The following is a 22,421-nucleotide window of genomic DNA, read 5'->3' as shown; positions in this document are numbered from 1 at the left end:
GCCTCATGTCTCAGAGAAGCTGCTGGATGACATTGCTTCCAGAACTTTCCATTCAGTCATGTTAAAACATGGCAGTGCTGGGGCTCCAATTGCTGTCCTCAGGCAGCTGTGGTCAAGAAGCCCATAGTTGCACAGATCTTAACCTTTTGTTAACACCTGGGCCTCTGTCCCCCCAGTTCAGCTCCTCGGTGCCCTTGGGCCTGGCCCCTGGCCCTGGGGCTCTTCCCTCATCTGCCCTCCCCCCGCCAGCCTTGTCTCCCAGGTGTCCTGAAATAACATCTCCTCATTGCAGACCTTCCTCCCTGCTGGCATTGCTTCTAGCCTGTAAGATAGAATCCAGATCCTTGGGGCCTAGGAAGACGTGGACTCACTCCAGTCTCACTTCCCTCTGCTCCGAGTGGCAAGGCCCCTCTGAGCCTCGCTGCCTGTCCTTGCCGCTCCCCTTTCCGAAGCCCCGCACAGCCCTCACCGTTTCCTTTCCCAGTAGCGCTTGGCCAAAGCATCCCCTGCCACTGCTGCCACGTCGCTTCCTTGGCAGCATGCCCTCCCTGGGTTCCCTTCCTGTGGCTCTACTGCATGGTTGCCGGGCGTCCTGTGTCTCCTCTGCCTCTCAGCTGGCAGTTCCAGTTTCTGACTTAACCCTGCCAGCCCCAGTGGTGTGCTGACTGCCAGGTGCACGGTACGAGCACACTCTGTGTCTCTAGAGACCGTTGGGACCTGCCTGCCCCAGGCAGGGCTGCGTCAGGGTACCTGCACCGGCCATTGGAGTTGAGCCGCGGTCACCTGATGGGCTGTCCCAGGGCCAAGGTGGCCACCTGCTCCCATTGCTGGGCAGCGGTCAGCACCAACCTGTCGGTCGAGTCCTCTGGAGCTGCTCAGGAGCGGTCCTGAGCTGGACTCTGGAGGGGCTGTGATAGTGCCGGGCCGCGGAACCCCGCGAGTTCCCTAGCGCTGAGACCTGGCCGCAGGGGATCCTGGTGGGGATGTAAAGACAAAACTCTCCCGAAAGGACTTTGCGGTCGACAGGGAGAGAGGGACTCCTAAGTGCGTCTTGGCAAGACAAGTTTGATTTTAGGTGACCGCGCCCCCCTGGCATGGTCACAGAAGGGCGCATGGTTTTGGAATTTGAGGTGTTATACACATTACCCAGTGCCGCATGCTCCCTGGCTGGGGGCTGCGGGAGGCAGAGGGCTCCTTGCTTTATCTAACCCTGTTGCCCTTCTTAGCCTCATGAGAGGGTACAGACGGGGGTGCCAGGCAGGAGCCAGAGGGTCTGTGGGCTGTGTTGCTCTATCCTCAGGGCTGGCTTCTGGGCACCACCCTTGCACGACCTCTCCGTCCCGCTGGTGGGAGTGGGGGAAAGGGCAGAGCCCCGCCTGAGTCCTTCCCGGTGGGCGCTGTCTGTTCAGGGAGGGGTCGGGGCTTGTGACGGTCCTGTGACGGTCCTGTGACTGGGGCTTGCTTGAAGGTGGCCCTGTTGGTTGACTCTGCGGTGCGTTTTGTGCTGGGCATTGTTCCAAACGTGTTGGGATTTAATCTTGGCAGTGAGGCTAGGAAGGAGGAAAGATTGATTATGACCCCTATTTTGCAGATGAGGAAACCAAGGCCAAGGGAGGTGAAGCAACTTGCCCAAGGACGCACAGGCAGGAAGGAGCTGAGCTCGCAGAATTTGGGCCCAGACCGCCTGACTCAGGGGCCTTGTTCTGACCGCGGTGCCCAGTGCCCAGGGGCAGAGGTGATCTGCAGGCCACACCTGGCCCACAGATGTGTTTGTTCAGCCCCACAGAGGTTTTATTTATTTCTTTTTCTTTGAGTTAGCTGTCAGCACTAAAGGTCAGGAGGTGACACATACAAATCTCGTTTCCGGTTCTCCTCGGCAAGTCCACAGCTCTGAAGGTTCTGGCCCAGACCCCACAGGAGCCATCCCCTGGAGGTGAAGGAACATGTCCAGAGGCTGCCCCCTGAGCCAGACGTGTGCCATCCTTGCAGGGCCCGGTCCCTGGGGGTGTTTATTGTGTCCCCTGCCGGGCAGGTCTGGATTACTCCAGAGCAGTGAGGCACCAGTTCTGTCTCTGTTCTGTCTCTCCGCTCTTTGCTCTCTTGCTGTGACCTTCCTCCAGGCCTTCCTGCTCGTCCATTCCTGGTATTTCAGAACTCACCAAGGTGGGCAAGGAAGAGACTATAGGGGCAGGCTCTCAGGAGCTGGTCTCACTACGATTCACCGCCTCATGGTCTTCGTGACATCAGTGGTTTAGCAGATTAGATGTTAGTCTTTGACAAATTTAGTGTAGTGCCTTAAAATTTCACAATGCCGGGGATTATTTCCAGTTTTCGAGTCTTTGCTGGAGATGTGTAACATGCTGGCCCAAGTTAGCTCCCGTTAGCACGTGATTTGTGGCCCGGGTGCCCGCCTCCCAGGAATAGGCATCCAAGTGAGCTCAGCGCCACTGGTTTGGTGAGAGGATCTTGAAACCCAGAAGCAAATGCAGTTCACACAGAGGTCCAGAAGTTCTGGTGCCTACTTCCAAGTACTTTTTTCTTTCATTTTTACTTCCCCTGATTTGGGGGAATAAAGATGGCACCATTCTTTAAATTTTTTTTCTTTTTTTTTTTTTTTTTTTTACATTCTCTTTATTTTTGATAGACAGAGAGAGAGCACAAGTAGAGGAGGGGCAGAAAGAGGCAGAGACACAGAATCTGAAGCAGGCTCCAGGCTCCAAGCTGTCAGCACAGAGCCCAACGTGGGACTCGAACTCACAAACTGCGAGATCATGACCTGAGCCAAAGTCGGATGCTCAACTGACTGAGCCATCCAGGCGCCCCAAAGATGGCACCATTCTTACCTAAACGACTTCATGGAAAAGTGTAAAGCTGGGGCTCTCTAAAAATACCTTATATGTTCATATGAGCATAGAGAAGGCCAGGGAAGTCTGCGTGGGGAGATCGGGCGATAGGCAGGGGAGAGTTAAATTGTGCTGTGTGTAGCTTTGGATTGTTGCACCTGCTCAAGTTTTCATTACTTTGTTCGCTAAAACATCTAATAAAATATAATTAGGTAAGAAAGTTTGAATAAAGGTGTATTAGAATGATATTCTTACAGAATACTCTTGGCAACGTTCTGCAGGCAGAGTGTCCTGGCTATCCAAGAGGGAACACGGTCTGTCAAGACCACTGGGGTGACATCTGTGGGGAAACAGAGCTCCGTAGCAAAGCCTGGCTCCATTATCTAAATGTCTCCCCCTCCCGCCCCCAGCAATGTGGTAGGGACTACGGGGGCCTAGAAGGATGGTCTAGGAGAGGCTTCAAGAGATGCCCGAGCCCCTGCGCAGTCTGAGGCCTCTGCAGGGACAACGGCCATACTTTTGGGGGGTTGGAGGGTCCCCAGGGCTGGAAAGGAATAGACCAGCCTGTCCAGTAGAAATAGTGTGAGCCACCCGTGTGAGCATATGTGTAATTCAGACTTTCCTAGCAGCTACATGAAAAAAAAAGCAAACAAAAAACAAAGAATTAAATTTTAATGATATATTTTATTTAACCCAATTTTCCCCAAATATTATCATTTCTACATGCAGTCGATACCAGAAAATTATTACAGATATTTTACCAAGTCTTCAAACCGGGGTGTACTTGTACCTGCAGCACAGCTTGGTCCACGCTGGCTGCATTTCAAGTGCCCAGTGGCCACACGTAACTGGTGGCCAGCCTGTTGGGACAGCACAGTAGACATTTCCCGAGTCAGGAAAGGAAAACGTCTGTCCATTTGAGCTCCAACTGTGTCTTTGAAATAGTGGACTTCTGTCTTCTGGAAAACCTGCATCTGCCTGCAGGCTGAGGGGGAAGGGCAGGGACCCCGGAAACCAAAATGCTACTGGTGCGGTCTTCTTCTAGTAGTGAACTTGAGAGCGGTCTTTGCTTTGTTTTTGGCTTAGAGGTGCTCAGAGTGGTTTTTCTAAGTTTGCCATCAAGATGATTTTGTGTTATATACATATATCAATGAAAAGAAAGGCTGAAGGGAACACGCACCCCACCCCCACTTCATTTTCATGGCACTCTTGAGCTCTTAGGCCTTGAACGTCACCGTGGTTATTTTTAATCTCCCGAGCCTCACGAGGTAAGAAGTTCTACAATGAAGGTGCTCATAGCAACCAGCTCGCCCACATCCCACGTTCCCCTCATTAAGGTATCACACTAAATGCTTTGACTGGCGATGAAAATATTGTGACTAGCAAGTGAAAATATTGTGACAGGCCAGAGAATTTGGGGTTGCTATGGAAACCTTCCCCGTGCGCTGTCCTCAGTGAGGGGGGCTTAGCTGAAGGTGCTGCCATGGTCTGGCCTGTTTCCCTTTATTTCATTCATTTGGGGCCGGTCGTTCGGCCACGGGGCAGCTCTGGGCCTCGGCATAAGTCATTCCCTGGGGCATTTCAGGCGGGGTTGCTGCCGGATGGGGCGTCTCAGTTCACCCTTTCCTGCATTCGAGGCCACTCGAGAGCCTGCCTTTAGTGAGTGTGTGTGTGTCAGGGGGCCTCAGGAGCACCGCAGAAGTCACAGCACAGGTGGCTGTTGGCACCTGACTCTGTGCCTCCCGGGAAGTCACTCGTGGACTGACAAGTGGGCAGGCCTGCTGTGAAAGAACCTAGCCCAGCTTCCCCTCCCCTTAAAACCTGCCTCGGGCTTCGTGAAGCCAGAAACAGTGTTTGAACCTGGATGTGTGGGAAGAGCCTCCTTTTCCCTGGGGCCACAGAGAAGCAGCCTTAGAGATGCGGGCCTTTGCTTGCCATCCTTCTCCAGTGACTGCAGGGTTGTGGCGGTGGGGTCCATGTTTACGAGGAGCCATGGGGCTTGGTCACCGCAGGCGGGTGAACCCGCCTGTGCAGGGCTGTGCAGGGCTCTGCAGGGCTGGAACTGGACCAAGCGGTTTGCTGGAAAAAGGGAAGGAAAAGCACCTTTGGGGAAGGTATGCCTTGCTTAATTCTGCTCATTTTGATGATAAAAAGGGGGGCAGTGAGGATGTCTCCCCCGGCCTAGGAAAACAGCCTTTCTTTTACTTAGGGACCTTCCCCCTCTGCTCTCTTCGGGCACTTGGGACGACTGTGCAGGGACCTGAAGTCTGGGCCGTTTCTCAGCACTCTGAAAGAGCTCAGGGTACCCAGGTCAGGCTCGCATTCAGCCCGTACAGCCCAAGCAGCTGGACAGAGTCCTCGGTCGGCTGTCTGGCCCCTGCTGCTTTGAGGTGTGACCAGCTTGGTTGCTGGGGGCGGAGGGTAAGTTCCTGTTCCTTCTCTCTCCCTGCACAGCGCCCCCGGACTCCGACAGCCCTCTCTACCTCCCTTACAAGACTCTGGTCTCCACGGTCGGAAGCATGGTATTCAACGAGGGTGAGGCCCAGCGGCTCATTGAGATCCTGTCCGAGAAGGCTGGAGTCATCCAGGACACCTGGCATAAGGTAGACCCGCCCTCCCTGCTCTCCCCTTAAGTCCTGGGGCCCTCGCCTCCCTTGAGTGACCCCGTTGGGCTGGCCATGTGCACAGAGTTCAGGAAATAGTCTCCACTGGCCTCTCTCAGCGGCACCCCGCCTCCCCTTCCCAGACACAGATTGCATGAATCACCCCGAGTACACTCTGCCTTCTGCCTCAGCCCAGCCACAGCCCAGCCACGGAAACAGGAAGACCGTTACGGGTCAGGGCCAGGCTCTGTGTTGTGTGAGCCAGGGGGGGTGAACACAGGCGCTGGGGCCCGGCTGGCCTGTGGCCAGGGCTCGGGTGCAGAAAAGAAGGTGTAGGGACACGCTGCACAGTGGGGAGCTTGGAAGCCCCTTTCTCTGACGTCCCTCCTGCTGTTGGGGGTCAGTCCAGAGGCCGGCACTTGCCCTCTGCTTCTTGTGGCGAATGAGCTGCCCCCAGGAGATGCTGCCTGGCACGTGTTTGTTCCTCATCCAGAGTCAGAACTCTAGGAATTTTGCTGGAGAATTTTGTGGCACCCTAGTGGTTAGTGATGCTGGGGGGTGTCTTGAGAGCCAGGCCAGTGACTCCTGACCTGAGGCCAGCAGGGCTTACTCCCTTCCTGACTCTCGCCAAGGTGTGGCACGTCCCACAGTCACAGGAAGCTTTGTGCTCAGTGAGCTTGGGGGAGGGAAGGGTGTCTCTTGGCGTGCGAGTGACTGGAGGTCGGGAGGACCTCTCCTCCAAGGAGACGGGCCCAGACTCACCTCAGGCCACTGTCCCCAGAGTACACCTCGCCTCCCGAGGCATCTTGCAGGCCTCACACAGCAGCTAAGGGGTGGGCCCCAAGCCAGAAACAATGACTAATTGCCCTTCAGTGGGGTAGGAAGAGGCCTTGGCCACCATTGGCCCAAGTTCATGGGAAGCACCATGCTCCTAAAGCCTACTGCAGAGATGCAAAGCTTTTGGTCCAGACAGCTCCTGTATGCAGTGGGCCTAGAGACCTGGCCGACTGGGTGGCTGAGGCAGGGGTGCCTGTCCCCAGAAGTGCATGGAGTCGGGCTAGAACCCGCTCACCCAGAAGCCCCATCCCACAGGACCGGGCCCCTGCCCTGGTCGTGGGTCAGGGTCTGACTGCTGGGGTGGGAGGGCACACCAGGTATCTGCACACCCCCTCTGTTAACGCTGCTCTATGGGCACTTCCAGGCCACTCAGAAGGGCGACCCTGTGGCAATTCTGAAACGCCAGCTGGAAGAGAAGGAAAAGCTGCTGGCCACAGAGCAGGAAGACGCAGCTGCCGCCAAGAGCAAACTGAGGGAGCTCAATAAGGTACGGCTGAGCGCACACCCTGTCCTGAGCAGCCCCAGCGGTGGCCAGCGCTGTCCCCAGATCGCCGGCCGGCCTTCCCACCTGAACTCCTTGCACGCGCCTGCTGGCTTGGGACTGCCTCTCACACCAGGGATTCTGTGGCCACGGGAAGGCCTTCTGCTGTCTGAGAGCCTGACAACCTGGGGCTGGCTCACCTGTCATGGCCCTGGGTAGCTGTGCGGGGTGGCAGCTCCCCTCCATGATGAAGAACACGTGCGCATGGACGTTAAGTAGAGGGTTAGGGCCCTCATTCTCTGATGGGGATGGGCCAGAACCTCACCACTGGTCCCACAGTGACAGGCCATCTTTTTAGGGTATTCACCCTGAAAGCGCAAGGGGCCACCCCCGCCAGAACTCGCTGAGCTTTGTCCTTGCCTCTCTCCTGAGGAGTAAGTCCTGGTGCCGCGGTCCCACGAGGCCAGTTGCACTCAGTTTGAAAGCTGTCTCTTTCCAGCAGAATTCTGTGGCTTGCTCTTGCCCTCTTGCTGCTTACTTCCCCCTTCTGTCCGGGCAGAGGGCCCAGGGAGTTGGCCTGGGACTGGGGATGTCCCATGTGGTCTGGGCCACAGCCCTTCCTCAGGGCACCTCCACCTGCTCATTCGAGAATAGTCAGAAACGAGGCAGCCTGAGTTTCTGACCTCAGTTGGAGAGACACAGCCCTGAGCCAAACAGTGAAGTTCATTTGGTGGAGATGGCAAGAGCAGATGAGCTTTTTGGGTGGTAACTCTTGGTTAACGGTCCACCCAGGAGAAGGACCTTCCCTAGAGCTCAGTAGCCTTCCGCCCGCTGGGCCTCATCACCTCTGTTAAGAGCGTCCACGTGCAGCCTTCACGTGAGCCCGTCTTGAGTTGTTGGTGAAATGCAGGCTGGCTGGAGCCGCTCGCCCTGCCCCCAGGAGCCGGACACGCAGCCTCTTTCTGCCTCGGCCAATGGTGCGCCATGGCCGTGAGCGTTTGCACCCACAGAAAAGGGCCAGCGCCGTGAATCAGTGCCCTCCCACCCCCAGGAGCCAGCAGGCCAGCACTGGTCAAATCTGTGGTTTCGGGGAGCCATCCTTCTGTATCTTCTTTCTGGACAAACTGAGAAATCCCTGTGACATTTGTCTGCCCCCAGAATGAAGGTCAGGGGAGAGGAAATGGAGCAAATGTCCCCACGGCTGGTTGGCCGTGTGGTTGTCTGGCTAGTTCCGCGCCTGCCCCCTTGACTTTAGGGTGGGCTGGAGGTGTGAGGAGTGAGGAGGTACAACCTTTGCCAGTCCCAGTGGCCTGTTTCTTCCCCATGCCCAGGGTCTCTGGCTACCGTGGGCAGGGCAGCGGGTGCAAGCAGGGAGTGCATCCTGCAGGAGGCCCCTTAATGCGGCCCTCATGCTGGACACTTACTGCTCACCCTAGTGGTGGCCGCTTGACACAGCCCTTGGTGTTCGTTACCCATCTTGCTCCGAGGTGTCCAGCCAGGCCCTCGCTCCTCTGACCGCACCCTCCCTGCACCCTCCTCGGCTCCCAAGTGCTAACACAATCCTGTGAAGTCCCTCTTTAAGCTCTGCCAGTGGGTCTTAATCTTCAGACCCAAGCCCCCACCCCTGCGGTCCTGCCCCATGTGTTCCCCTGACATGCCGACCCTTTGTTGCCACCCCTGGGCCTCTCCTCCTGCTCTTCCCTTATCCTCAAATGCCTTTCACTGCATGGCTGGCTGGAGATTTTCCCCTTATCTTTGAAGACTCCTTTGACCTCCCTCCCTCCCTCCTGCGAGAAGCCTTCCAGAATGCCCATTTTCCTCTCCCAATGCCATGGTTGTCATCACCAAAGCAATTACCTATCATTGTATTGTTCCCTGTGCTTCTGGCCACCTTGCTTGACTTAACCTAGCAGGCTGCCTGTTAGCGAATGGCCACCAAAGCCCAAGGCCAGCACACAGCTAAGAGGAAGCCTTCCCGGCCTTGGACACCATCGTATCTTCCCCAGGGCTCAGTGAGCTCAGCTTTAAAATGGGGGTCGTGATCCTCATCTTACTGACAGAATTGAGTGAGGCGCCTGCTTGCCTCAGAGTGGGAGCACGGTGTTGGCCACCTCTCCGGGCTCCGGTGGATGATCAGTGAGGTGTCCTTTAGCGTGGACCTCTGGCTCCTGTGGGCTCTCACCCTGGGCAGAGCCAGGAAGAGGATTGTGTGAACAGTGAGGCCAGGGGTCCCAGGTGGGCTCAGGGAAGGCCGGGCACACAGGCAGCATTGGCACCCAGCGGCCACCCCGTCAGCCTAGCTCCTCCTCTAGCCTCTGATTTGCTTCTGTCCCAGCCTAGGGACGGAAGTGCGGGGGGCACTCTGGCCCTTCAGGGTGGGTCTCCCTGGCATCCCTGGCCTGGAGAAGGAGAGCATTTCCCACTTCCCTGGTCTCCTGCCCAGGACCGGGATGGCACAGGGCCTGGAATCTTGGGAGACGCTTGCACCGTGGTCCCCCAGGCCAGCTGGGCCCACACCAGGCTCTGCCAGCCCAGCTGGAGGCCCACTGGACAGGGAGCATCCTCACCCCAGGGGCTTGTTTGCATCACCCTTTCTCGAATAGTCACTCTTTGCTCCCCTGTGGCTTCCATCCATTGCCATTCTTCCAAGAATGACACAGACCCCAGCCAGCCCCTCTCCCCTGACCAGCCCGTCCCATCCTGTGCTCTGCCCATGCCTGAGGCTTCAGGTCCCCAGGCCCAGCATCCTGTGTTCGTCATGGGCATCTGACACTGACCAGAGCAGATGTTCCCTGGGCTGCGGAGGGAGGACTGATCAGGTGCACGTGGAGACCTGGGCCCTCCGTGTGGCTCGGCCATCAAGGCTCACTGCCGCTTCCATCCTGACATGAAGCACTCAAGTAGAAGTGGGCCTTCCAGGACCTGGATGTCAGGGACCCAGCCAAGCCAGGGTGTTGTAGCCCCAGCAGGGCCGAGCCAATAGTCCTGGAGAGCACAAGACAGCGTGTCCTGTTTATATAGCTCCTTCCTGTGTCCGCTGCCTTCACATGGCCAAGGTCTGACATCCACTCCTACTGGTCAGGTCAGCAGGGTTTTCCAGGGATCAGATCCCTCGTTGCCTCCTGTGGGTTCTCTGCTGTGGCTGGCTTGGTCTGTCCGGGAACTCAGGGGGAGGGGGTCTCAAGCCCCCAGGCCCAGGCGATGTCTGGGCTGTGATGACCTTGGGCCCGTCTGACAAGCTCCTGCCCTGGCCTGACTGCCTCTGTGCCCTCTGCTGTGTCCTAGGAGCTGGCAGCAGAAAAGGCTAAGGCAGCAGCCGGGGAGGCCAAGGTGAAGAAGCAGCTTGTGGCCCGGGAGCAGGAGATCACAGCCGTGCAGGCGCGCATGCAGGCCAGCTACCGGGAGCACGTCAAGGAAGTGCAGCAGCTACAGGGCAAGGTGGGCAGTGGCTCTGGGGTGCGGTCGGGGGCCCCAGGGGGCACATGGCTCCCCACAGGGTGGGGGAGCTGGCTTCAGAATCGGGTTGGTTTTGGAGTGAGGGGCCGTTTCACGTGGCCAGCCCACCACGCGTGTGTGAACGTCAGCAGCCAGGAAGATATAAAATAGATTTTAAACAACGCTTTTTGAAAACAGCCTGGTCCCAAGTGGCCGGTGCCATGTCCCGTCTCCTCCGTTCCCGTGGGTCAAGTTCGCAGCCTCCATGTGACTCCCCAGTCATGCTGGCTCTGCCCTCTCCACTTGTGCTTGGGAGGACCCCATGAAACAAGAGGCATGAGCTACCCGAGGCCAGCGGGGGCCTTCTGCCCAGCCTGGCCTGTGGGGCCAGAGCCCCGTGCCTTCTCCCCAGCTCTGTGCTCTGTTCATGGTGAGCCATGGCCACCTCCCTGCTGCTTGGCTCGGGATGTGCCACGGGAGGTCAGAGATCAGGAAACAGGCTTCCTCGGGGTAATTGTAGGCTGTGGCTATGTGCTTGGTGTCATGGCGGTTAACACGGCGCCTGGAGTCTACAGACCGTAAGGCAGAGGGAAGGGAGGGGGCACATGCAGGGGGTCACCCTGCCTCTGGTGCATTAGTTTGTGGGCTGGGGCCTCGCTGACCTCGCTCCCCACCAAAGCCAGCTCTCTGTGAGGCCAAGAGGCACTCTGATGCCCCTTCGCTGACTTTGCAGATCCGGACTCTTCAGGAGCAACTGGAGAATGGCCCCAACACGCAGCTGGCCCGTCTGCAGCAAGAGAACTCCATCCTGAGGGATGCCTTGAACCAGGCCACGAGCCAGGTGGAGAGCAAGTAAGCTCAGCGCCCCCGTTCAGACACCGTGAGGGCGCTCTCCTGGAGGCTCTGGAGCTGGGGAGGGTGTCCGAGCCTCAAGGCTTTGCAGGTAGATTCTAGTTTCTTGCTGGATGTGGGGCTGGCACGGCAGCCTGGCATGGGCCCCACATGTGAGTGAGCACGGGGGGCTGGCTGTGCACTTGCGACCCTTCCCGTTCAGGGCTCTGGCCTGAGACTCCATCCCCCTGTCTGGTTGTGAGTGGCCAAGCCTTCCAGTGCGTGGCCGGCATCCTCACACGTGGTCAAGGCGCCAGGGAGAGCCAGCAAACCCCGGTCTGGTCTGTCCGTGCCCAGTGTCCACGTGGTTGGGTGCCTCTCAGGTCCTGGCTGGTGCTGGCATCTTGCCTTCCCGGGGTAACACGTACTTTTCCACGTCTGTCTTCACAGGGTCTCGATGTAGGGTCTTTAAACACTTCTCATGGTGACCCAGAATTTTGGGGGTTAGCGGATTGTCCATGATCAGAGTTTGGTGGTGTGGGGACCCGCCGTGGGCCTGAGCCCCTGGATTCTCCACCGGGAGACGAGATCTCCTGTGCTGGAAGGGACATTTGCAGTAGTAAGTCCTGCCTCACGGCACTCGGCCCGGCCTGCTCAGGGGGGCTCTTGCTCTCAGATTCACCCATCAGGAGTTCCAAGGGCTAGTGAGTCCAGTAGGGGGCCGACCTTGGAGGGCAGCAGTGACCTCACCCTGTGAAGGGCAGCGTGGCTTTCTTCTGACTTCCCGATTTGAGCATTACAGTCTCAACAGGCTGGCCCAGAGGAAGCCCCACTACATTTTCTTTTGATGCACATTTCCTTGCCCTCTCTTGGCCTGAAGCATCCAGAAGGGACTTTCCGAGGTTCTGCGTTATCCCCAGAGCATCCCCTCTTGCCTGGAGAACCAACAAAGGTAGAGGGCGCTAGTACGCTCTGTCCCTTAGCTGCAAGTCAAGTGGGGAGAAGGTTGGCCCAGGAGCCGGACCGGGGACGGGGGTCTGTGCCCATGCGTCTGGTCTTGCCGGTGGCCCCCCGGGGCAGTGTGAGCTAACGGCCACCTTCCCCAGGCTGGTGCCTTCTGTGCGGAGGCCTTCTCTGGGTGTGCGTGTGCACACATCTTCATGTCTGCCCTGGCCTGTCAGCAGGCTGGAGGTTGGTGGCTGTGGTTTCCTCAGCAGCTACAAGCAGAAGGTAACAGTGGAGCTCTGGTTTCTCCGCTCATGTAGAATCCACTGCGGCCTCTGTCCCGGGGAAAGCCATAAAGCTACAGACCTGTCACCCTGAGGCGGTGGCCACCGACTCCCTTTGTGGAAGTTCTGCTGTGTGTGGGGTGGGTGTCCCGGGGCCCTGCCCAGAGCTCCAGAGCAGTCCCAGGGGGCCACCCACTCAGCTTCCCGTCTCTATCCCAGGGCACTGGAATCTAGCCTTTGCTGTAAGCCCTCCGGTCTTGAATCTTGGCCTTAGCGTGAGCTGAGAGAGAGCCTTTGGGACAGCCACGTTGGTGCAGGTGGGAAAAGCCAAGTGCAGAGAGGTGGGACCCACCTGGCCCTCAGCCAGCAGAGTGCAGCTGGTCCTAGCCAGGTTTCTGGCCTCCACGTGGTGTGACACCACTGTGCAGGGTTGTGGGCAGTCTTGTCTGTCCCCTTTGTCTTGCCTAGTATTGTCTCCTGGCTGGACGGTCGGTCCTGCCTCAGAGAGATGTCTTCTGAGCTGATGAGGCTGGTGGGCCGATCACCTGCTCGCACTGGGGAAAGCGGGTCTTGAGCTGCCTTTCTTTTCCTTTCAATCGAGTCTCCTTTCTTCACTTCTGTGCTTGTCGCCGGTCCTGAGATCCAGCTTTTGTGCAGTGTTCAACAGTCTGTTTTGTAAAGTGCCTCAACCTCCCACCTCTGGTGGCCCCCAGGCGTGGCCATGGTCCAGTCTGCCAGGGAAGTGGGGCGCATGGACTCCAGCCCTGCAGGGGTGTCGAGGCCAGTCAGCCTGCATCTGGGGCCTGTCTGGTCCTAGATCAGCAATGAGGAGAAGAGTGTTTTGCCTTTTCTCTGACTTTCTGGGCGGGGTTCCTGTGGGATACTGTAGGGCACATTTTGCTCTTCGCTCTGTATGGTCCATACGCGGCGCTGACAAAAGAATGTCTTCGCCAACACGCATCAAAGCCCATAGGACCGACAATATGAGAGGCTTTGGTAGTGGCTCTGGGATGTGGGTGACCACGTGTAAAAGAGCACGTGCCCCGGAGGAAAGGCTCGTCTGCCAGGCCCTGTCACCCAGGGGGAGCCCTCTGGGCTGGCGAGAGCTCACCCAGTCAGTCCCTCTTCTGTCCATCAGTTGGGGCTGGTGACTGTCTTGCAGGCAGAACGCGGAGCTGGCCAAGCTCCGGCAGGAGCTCAGCAAGGTCAGCAAGGAGTTGGTGGAGAAGTCAGAGGCCGCACGGCAGGAGGAACAGCAGCGGAAGGCTCTGGAGACCAAGGCGGCCGCCTTTGAGAAACAGGTCCTACAGCTGCAGGTGAGCCAGGGTGGCAGCTGCTTCAGCGCCCGAGTCCGCTCTGCCCCCCCCCCCCCCCCCCCCCCCCGCCCCAAGCCTATTTGGGACAGGCCAGAGCTTGCCTGGCCACATCGGGTCATCCCTTCCCCATGATCGTGATGGCCGGAACCCTCGGCCCGGGCCTCGTTAGTAACAGTGATTGCTAGTGGTGTGGAGCGGGTGCACTCAGTGTGGTCAGCATTGTCCTGAGCGCTCTGCAAGCATTGACCCCGCCAACTCTCGTCGGGACCCTAGGAGGTAGGTGCCGTTGTTATCTGTCGTCACCCATTACAAGATCTGAGGCACTGAGAAGTAACTCGTCCCAAGTTCACACAGAAGTGGGATTTGAACCCCTAGGTCTGGCCCCAGAGCTGTTTGTCCTTCCATGTTTGCCACCACCGGTGGTCCCGCAGCCTCGGGCTTCAAGGCTGGGCTGGTATGCTTCCTTCTCAGCCTCCGGCTGTGGCCCGAGAGCTGTCATTTTCCCCGGAGAGTGGCTGTTCTCCTTCAGAGGAGGAAGATTGTCCCCATCCCAAAGTGCACTGGGCAACATCCAGTGTGGCCTCAGCCTAGGGGCTTTGCTCCCTGTTGCCCTGAAGGCTTCTGGATGCCCCAGTCAGCCCGTTTGGGGACCGCATGTGGGGATCCTTGCTATCATGTCTGCTGTGTATTTAACTTACCTGCGGGAGGAAGTCCTGGTGGTCTGAGGGCCCTGGGCCCTTCTGCGGCTCAGCCATTGAAGTTAGGCTGTAGCTTGAGTCTTGTGGAAGGTACTAAAACGACAGACGTGAAGTTGTAAGACCAGTTTTGGGTGTATACGAGGGACCAAAGAGGAACACGGAGAGGTAAACACAGTGTGGATTATTGGGGCAGCATCAAGATGGATGATTTGGTGTTTGCTATTTTTACCTAAAGCAGGCCCACCCACACCAGTGGGATCAGATGCTCACTGGGGTGGGCCTAGCGGTGATCACGTGTTAAAGGTTTCGGGATAGTTCCTGTGCTTCGGGGGCTGGAACCTCCCCTCTGGCGCCCAGCTCATCACCGTTATGTGTGCCACTTCTAAGGGGTCAAAGCCTGGGGCTGGCCCTCACCAGTAAGCCCCAGACTCTGAGCGTCTCTTGCCCTCTCAGGCTTCATGCTGTCGTCCGCCACCTGGGGCCGCAGAGAGTCCCCTCTTTCCTCTCTGATGCCAGAGATTCTGGGAGTGGATGACCGCAGGTGGTGAAGGAGGCAGGGGTGTGTGGCTGCCTCCTCTGTTGTCCCGTTGCTGACAGTGAAGCCCCCGGTGTCCGCTGGGGATTTTGGAGCCCTTTTCCCCATCTGAAAAAGGGCATGACAGTAGTACCTGTCCCATGGGCTGGCTGGGGGGTTCACCACACTGATGCACACACAGAATGCCTCCAGTAGTCCTTTGCTCAGAACAAGAGCTCAACAGATGCGCATCTTACGGGGGCCAACTCAGGAGATCTCCAGGTTTTTCTGGAGGGTTAGGTTGTGGGAAGCAACTCTCGGTGTCACACTGAAATCAAAACGGGGCTTTTCCCTTTCTGTGACTGCGCTTCATCACCTGGGGCCCCTTACCAAGAACTCACCGTCGAGGGGCCAGGGTGGCCGTGGCCTCCTGGCTTTTTCCGGTGGGTAAACTGACTTTAGAAATCCAGGAGCATTTTTTTTTTTCAAAAATTTTTTTTTAATTTTTTTTTTTTTTTTAACGTTTATTTATTTTTGAGACAGACAGAGGCAGAGCATGAACGGGGGAGGGTCAGAGAGAGAGGGAGACACAGAATCAGAAGCAGGCTCCAGGCTCTGGGCCGTCATCAGCCCAGAGCCCGACGCGGGGCTCGAACTCACGGACCGTGAGATCGTGACCTGAGCTGAAGTCGGACGCTTAACCGACTGAGCCCCCCAGGCGCCCCTCAAAATTTTTTTTAATGTTTATTTTTGACACAGAGGGAGACAGAGCATGAGTGGGGGAGGGGCAGAGAGAGAGGGGAGACACAGAATCCGAAGCAGGCTCCAGGCTCGGAGCTGACAGCACAGAGCTGGACATGGGGCTCAAACTCACAAACCATGAGATCATGACCTGAGCCGAAGTTGGATGCTCAACCGACTGAGCCACTCAGATGCCCCGAAATCCAGGAGCATTTTTTTTTTAAGTTTATTTATTTATTTTGAGAGAGGAGAGAGGGGCAGAGAGAGAGAGAAAGAATGATTCCCAAAAAGGCTCCACACCATCAACACAGAGCATAGCTCTGGGCTAAGCTCATGAACCGTGAGGTGGTGACCGGAGCTGAAATCGAGTCAGATGCTTAACCGACAGAGCCTCCCAGGTGCCCCTGCAGGAGCATTTGATAAAGGCTGTTGGAGTAGGTTGGCAGGTTGGAGAGAGCTCTCTGTCATCTGCGACGTCAGAGCCAGCTGAGGGGCTGGCCTCCCTCTGGCATCTTCACGGCCCCCTTCCCTGTGCCCGGTCCCCAGGTGTCTCACAAAGAGAGTGAGGAGGCTCTGCAGAAGCGCCTGGACGAGGTCAGCCGGGAACTGTGCCGCTCACAGACCAGCCACGCCAGCCTGCGGGCGGATGCCGAGAAGGCCCAGGAGCAGCAGCAGCAGATGGCCGGTAAGGGTGGCCTGTTGGCTCCCAGCGGGCCTGAGGGTCTGTGCCAGATGTGGAACCACACACCGCCCTGGCCCCACTGCCGGGCCGGAGCCCATAAGATGACCAGCCCTGCTGGCGAGTGAGGGCAGCATGGGATCCCTGCCTCTGCCCCTCAGGTGGTCATGAGGTGACGGTCTCGGCAGGAGGCGGGCAGAGCCAGCAAGAACTAGGTGTCGGGGCGGAGCTTGAGAGTGGGGCTGGGGAGTCGGGGGCGTGGAAGGTGCCACCGCCTGGAGCCTGCCTTCCATGGGGCCCCCTCTGGAGCATCGGCTGTGGGTGAGAGCCGCAGCAACCCTGAGGCCTTTGCCGACCTTCTCAGTGGACTCCTTCTGGACCTGTCCTGGCTCACTCAGCCCAAAAGCTAGGTTTGGAAGGTGGGGCCTCTGGTCCCCCTAGGCCTACATACAGGTAACCTTCATAATCAGGAGAATGTGGCCAAGTGAGGGTGCTGAGGGCCCCTGGAGAAATAGGGCAGATGAGGCCAGTGACCACTCCATAGTCACTTGCTCACAAGTATTTCCTTAGCGACTGCCATAGGCACCCAGAGCTCGGCCAGGAGTAAAGCAGTGGCAGCAGGGCCACATTCTAGCAGGAGAGACGGTAGTCAGATGGGGGGCCATGCATCAACCAGCCCTGTGCTTTACAGGCTTCAAACAGCCAGCATGACCTAACGCAGGGTTAGTATTCTGTTTCTCTGAAGAGGCAGCTAGTAAATAGTTTTGGCTTTGTGGGCCAGACACAGGGTCTGTCACAGCTGCTCAGCTCTGCTGTCATAATGCAAAAGCAGCCCTAGACGGCGTATAAACAGACAGACCTGGCTGTGTTCCAATGAAGCTTTACTTACAAAAACAGGCAGTGGGCCAGAGGTGGCCCTTGGGCCTCGTTTGCTGACCTCACTCTAATGGGCCAGGTGTGGCTTTAGATTGGGTGGTCGGGGAGGCCTCTCTGAGGCGGAGGGAAGGTTCAAGCCAAGTCTGGATGACAGGAAGGGGCTGGTCTCACAAAGACCGGGAAGAGGCAGAAACAGCCAGCACAGGGCCCCCGAGAATGGGGATGAACTTGAACTTGGCCCGTACAAGAAACAGAGGCATAAGATCAACAAGTGTGACTGGAACAAGAAGGCGGTCGGCCAGTGTGGGGCCCCAGGTAGCCCTCCCTGTGAGGTCTAGCGTGCTGGGAGCACTCAGGGCGTCTGAGACGGGGGTGGCATGAGCCCCTTGTACTTGTGGATGCTCCGGTGCTGGGTGGAGACTGGACCAGAGGAGCAGGAGTGGCCCAGGGGAGCAGGCGTGAAGCTCTTACAGTCATTCCGGCCAAAGGCAACAGGCTGGACCCAGGTGGCTCCAGGGTGCTGGTGGGCCGCGGAGGGATTTGGCAGACAGCGGATGTGGAACCCACAGGCCTCGCTGGCTGGTGAGAAGTGGGGACACGGAGGAGCAGAGCAGCCAGACGAGGAGACCAGGCTGGTCGGCGGGAGTGCTGGGTTCGAGTTGCCTCAGCAGAGCTCAGCTGATATGAGCCAGTGTCCCAGAGAACAAAAGTTCAGCAGCTGCAGCTGGAATCCATTTCAGAGTGGCATCATTTTCCCATGAGCGATCTCAGGGCATTTCGTTCCACCCCGGTGTGCGCTGGGGAGCAAAAGCCAGAGTGACTTTGTCCCTCAGCCGCTAAGATGCCCGGTGGTCACAAGTGTGTCTTACGGGCCTGGGCGCACGCAGAAGGCAGTGGGGGTGGCCGTGCCGGCGTTTCCCGCCCCCACCCACCCTTGCACGCTTCTCCTCAGAGCTGCACAGCAAACTGCAGTCCTCCGAGGCGGAGATGAAGAGCAAGTGTGAGGAGCTGAGTGGTCTCCACGGGCAGCTCGAGGAGGCCAGGGCTGAGAACTCGCAGCTCACCGAGAGAATCCGGTCCATCGAGGCCCTGCTGGAGGCGGGCCAGGCCCGAGACACCCAGGACGCCCAGGTCAGCCTTCGGGAGGGGAGGGAGAAGGCTGCCGGGTCCCACCCTGCCAAGCAGAGAGGGCCGACCGTGGATGGGCCCCGTCCTGACTAGTTGCCGCACGAGGCCGGTCTCATGGTGACCGCGGCGCTTTCTGTCTCTCGTTCCAGGCCAGCCAAGTGGAGCAGCAGGCCCAGTAAGTGGAAGCGGAGGCCCGCAGCCTTAGCGTGGGGTGGCCAGGACCCCAGGAGCCAGGGCTTCCAGCAGGGTGCACAGATTCCCTGGGGAAGAGCCCCTTCAGAGGCCCTTGCCTTTCCCTGCTCCCTCCGGTGGCTCTGAGGACAGGGAACAGGCCTGGCCAGAAAATAAGGCCTCCTTGCAAAGAGCTCATTGCCTCCTCTTGAGCGAGGCTCAACTGTGTGGAGACTGGCAGGTGCTCGGTGGGGGCTTCTGGACCTTCTGCCCCCTCCTGTCCGTCCATCCATCTGTGACTCAGCTGGTCGGAGGGTCTCCATGTCTACAAGGCGAGGGTTTTTTAGGGACTGAGATCGTAAATCAGATAGCAGCCGTGATTACACACCCATCTAGAGAACCCAGGAGGTCTCCAGCTTTTTGCACAGATCTGCGATGTCCGTGCAGTTGAGAGCTGACCCAAGTCACAGGATTGCCCGCGAGGCAACTTCACTGCTGGCAGACCTTGTTCGCTCTCGGTATTGGTGACCCAGCACGAGGCTGTGCTAGGGGACTGTTTATTTGCTGTTGCAAAGGCTGGAGCCAATACTTGGGTGGAGTGGCTTGAGTTAGGGGACTTAGAGTCCTTGGGACCATCACCTCTGGAGCATGCGTCCCTGAACAGATGTCCACAGGCTTGGGAGAGGGTCCTGGCTGCTGTGGCCAGGGCTCCACAGGATAGTCACGGGGAGTGAGGCATGAAGGGTGTCCTCTGTCCCTATGCAGACAATAAGACATGTCCCAGACCATCAGCTGACATGGTTCTCTTGTTCTGGCTGCTGCCACCAGTGAGTCACCTCCCCTGCGCCTCCTCGGGCCCGTGGTCCATGTTTCTTAGCCTCAGGCTTAGCGGTTTGGGAGCTGAGGAAGGAAGCCAGAGGGCCCAAAATGCCTTGCAGGAGACGCAGGACCAAACTCTCCATGTTCCTTTCCCACTGTGCTACTTTGCAGAAAGTTCACGTGAATTTTGTTTCTCTTGGTATTTATTGGAGTAGAGAGGTTGTGTTTGATGAGGGTTTTTTTTGCTTTTGTGTTTTAAGATCACATTCTTGGATTACAGAGCAAATTATTGGGGCATCAAAGTTACACCGCAAATAATGGTTCATTCTAATTTTTTGCATTGTGCAGATGTGTTTGGCAGAAATCGGTTTTTTAAATTTCCTTCAGAATTTATCTGGAAATTGTGTCTAAGTCTGGCCATCCTGTTCTGGGTGGAGATGAGTGATCCGACCCAGATGTTCTGGAACCCAGGCAGCGGGCGCCAGGGGGCTGATTGTCAGTGTGTCCTTGCCATCTGCCTTCCTGGGTTTGCTCATGTGGTGGTTTGCTGGAGGCAGGCTCTTGCATGGGGGGGGGGGGGGGGGGGGGGGGGGGGCGGGGGGGCGGTGCTTGAGGGAATTGCTGCGAGGGGTCCCGGTACACCGGTACAGCTTTAAGGGTGAGGTCAAGGTTCCTTGGGCCTGAAACCACCCCCCAAGAAGTCAACAACTGACTTCAAGGCCTTGACCAAAACTGTTTTGAGAGTAACGAGGTGAGGCGTTGCCACGGTGGGAACCCATTCCCTGGTAGGGTGGTTGGGGCAACTAGCGGCCCACGCTCACAATTGTTTTGTTCAGTCCTAAGGTGCGTGAGAATGGTGTTTTGCAAAAACATTGTTGACCGCGGCCCATGAAAAGAAATGCAGATGTGTATGTCCTCATCTGGCTGGCAGTGGCCAGGGCCCCATCCGCCTCCCCCAGACTGCTGGCAGCCCCCTCTGGTGGGCACATCCATGGGTGGGGGACCTCTTTCCAAGTTCATCACTTCTGGACTTCAGATTTCACCTGTTCCTGCTGTTCCTGGGGTCTTCGCTGCCCTAAAGTTTAATGCAGAACCCAACATGTTAAAGCCCCTGTTTGAAGCCTGTGACTCAGAACAGCTAGTCCATCTGTAGCAGCGTCAACCTCTCACTGTCTGGAAGATGAGGGTGGTCAAAGCCCACTAGGCTCTTGAATGTGGAGACGGGACTGACATCTCGCCAACCCCATGGCATCTGGGGCGTCACCCGGAGCTGATTCCCCAGAGCCCGGGCGCAGGCCTGAGGGAGGAGCTTTTGGGTCTCAGCAGAGTTAGGTTCTGGACAAAGGATGGTCCTGCTGTACCCTGCAGAGACTGCTGGCCTGTCATGAGCTGCTGAGAGCAGTGGCGTCCGGAGTCTCGATGGGTGTGCAGGTGACAACACCACCTGAGTCTAGCTCAGTCGACCTCTGAGAAGGCCCAGCCCATGTCTTCGGAGGGCCAGGTGTGGCTGTGGCCATAGGGAAGGGCCAGCTGACATGTTTTGTGGGGACCGAGCAGGACCAGGTTGAATAGAAGCCACCTACCGTTCAGTAGAAGAAAAAGCATCCCCCAAACCCTACTGTCTGGGATACATCCCTGTTTTGGCCACTGTGGCTGCTCTGACCTCTTCAATCCCAGCAGCCAGTGTCACCAGGTATAATTCTGGTGGCCTTTTGGGTCTGCACCCAGCCCCCTGGGCACTCGGGATGAGTGGAGAGGATGGGGCCGAGGCGGTTCCTTGGGCTCCCCTTGAAAGCTTGTGCTCTGTTGATGTGATTGGGGGCAGTGGGAGGGGACTGACCCGTAGCCAAGTGGCTCCGGGTAGGTGTCCAGGCAGCAGAAGGGGCACTCCCGAGACAGGACCTGGGGTGGCGCGGCCCTTGGAGTGCAGCAGTGACGTCACTGTCTCCCTTCAGCCTCAAGGAGCTGGAGTCCCAGGTGCGGTGTCTGGAGAAGGAGGCCACCGAGCTCAAGGAGGCAGTTGAGCAGCAGAAAGTGAAGAACAATGTGAGTGCTGAGAAGCGTGGGTGTGAGGCTGGCCTTGTGGGAATCCCACCCCTAACCACTCAGGAAAGGGTTTGGCTACCCCTTTATGTCCCGTCGTGCTGTTCGTGGCTGGAAGCCTGCCTGCCTTTGGCGGCTTGGGTGAGGCCTCCTTTCCCCTTTGGGTCCGTCATAAGGCCCAGAGCTGACTCCCTTCCCATCGGCTTGGGTCACGTGCCCAAGCATGGAGCCCCCTGCCCCCCCTTACCCCCACCCCATGGTGGGGTCAGAATGTACCAGTTGGTCTGGTCTGGGTCATATGGTCACCTTGGAGTAGGGAGGCAAATGTCAGGAGAAGGGGATATGGAAGCCCCTTTCCTCTGCAGGGGGTGCGGAGCCCCCGCTACATCCTCCTTGCCGGGCTGCCCCTCACTGCTCCTCAGGTGGCCCAGGCTCCCTGGCTCCCCCGTCTCCTCTTCCCCCGGGAGCCCCGCCTGGCCCTCCCTGTGCCTGGCGCGGCCAGAGCCAGCTGAGGGGTCGGTGGTGACAGGAGCTGCTTCTCTCTGAGGAGCCAGCCGACCCTGTCTTCTCTCTCCTTCACGCTGGAGCCTCCTCACGGCCTGGTGCCACGGCCGCTCCCTAGCGGGCTGCCCCAGAGGAACCAGGTGACGTGTGCCAAGATAAAGCACGTTTTGTCCCTTGGCAGTCTCCCCATTGGGGTCCCAAGTGGGGTTGGGGAGGGTTCTCCCTTGCTACTGAGCCCGGCTCAGGCATCCCGGGTGGGATGTGTGGGCAGCCGACCCTCCCTGGCCGCTGACCTCTCCTGCCTCTGCCCCCAGGACCTCCGAGAGAAGAACTGGAAGGCCATGGAGGCTCTGTCCTCGGCCGAGAGAGCCTGTGAGGAGAAGCTGCGCTCCCTGACCCAGGCCAAGGTCAGAGTCCCACACATGCAGACTCCCCTGCTGGTCAAGATTCGGTCGGCAGCAACTGTGTGGTTTAGCAAACCACACAAAACACACAAACCGCGTGCAGAGCAGCCTTGGCCTCGGAGCCTCAGAGATCCATGCCAGGGGGTCCCTCAGAGATCCATGCCAGGGGGCCCCTCAGAGATCCATGCCAGGGGGCCCCTCGGAGATCCGTGCCAAGGGCCCCTCGGAGATCCGTGCCAGGGGGCCCCTTGGAGATCCGTGCCAGGGGC

General features: G+C 58.0%; 1 protein-coding gene across 7 annotated transcripts in view; it reads left to right on the top strand.

Moving 5' to 3' along the window:
• The window catches only part of RRBP1 (ribosome binding protein 1), a 66,179-nt gene that overhangs the window by 33,889 nt on the left and 9,869 nt on the right, over positions 1-22,421 (top strand). For all 7 annotated transcript variants that reach the window (XM_045445376.1, XM_045445377.1, XM_045445371.1 and 4 more), the window contains 10 exons: positions 5,298-5,446; positions 6,648-6,770; positions 10,050-10,202; positions 10,933-11,051; positions 13,422-13,575; positions 16,075-16,213; positions 18,036-18,214; positions 18,361-18,386; positions 21,157-21,247; positions 22,063-22,155. In XM_045445376.1, the coding sequence (XP_045301332.1) occupies positions 5,298-5,446; positions 6,648-6,770; positions 10,050-10,202; positions 10,933-11,051; positions 13,422-13,575; positions 16,075-16,213; positions 18,036-18,214; positions 18,361-18,386; positions 21,157-21,247; positions 22,063-22,155 (1,226 nt within the window). The remainder of the gene's footprint in view (positions 1-5,297; positions 5,447-6,647; positions 6,771-10,049; positions 10,203-10,932; positions 11,052-13,421; positions 13,576-16,074; positions 16,214-18,035; positions 18,215-18,360; positions 18,387-21,156; positions 21,248-22,062; positions 22,156-22,421) is intronic.

This window comes from Leopardus geoffroyi, chromosome A3 (assembly GCF_018350155.1).
Source record: "Leopardus geoffroyi isolate Oge1 chromosome A3, O.geoffroyi_Oge1_pat1.0, whole genome shotgun sequence".
Lineage (NCBI taxonomy): Eukaryota > Metazoa > Chordata > Mammalia > Carnivora > Felidae > Leopardus > Leopardus geoffroyi.
Note: the sequence above shows the minus strand (reverse complement) of the source record. Positions and strands in the feature narration are given on the sequence as shown.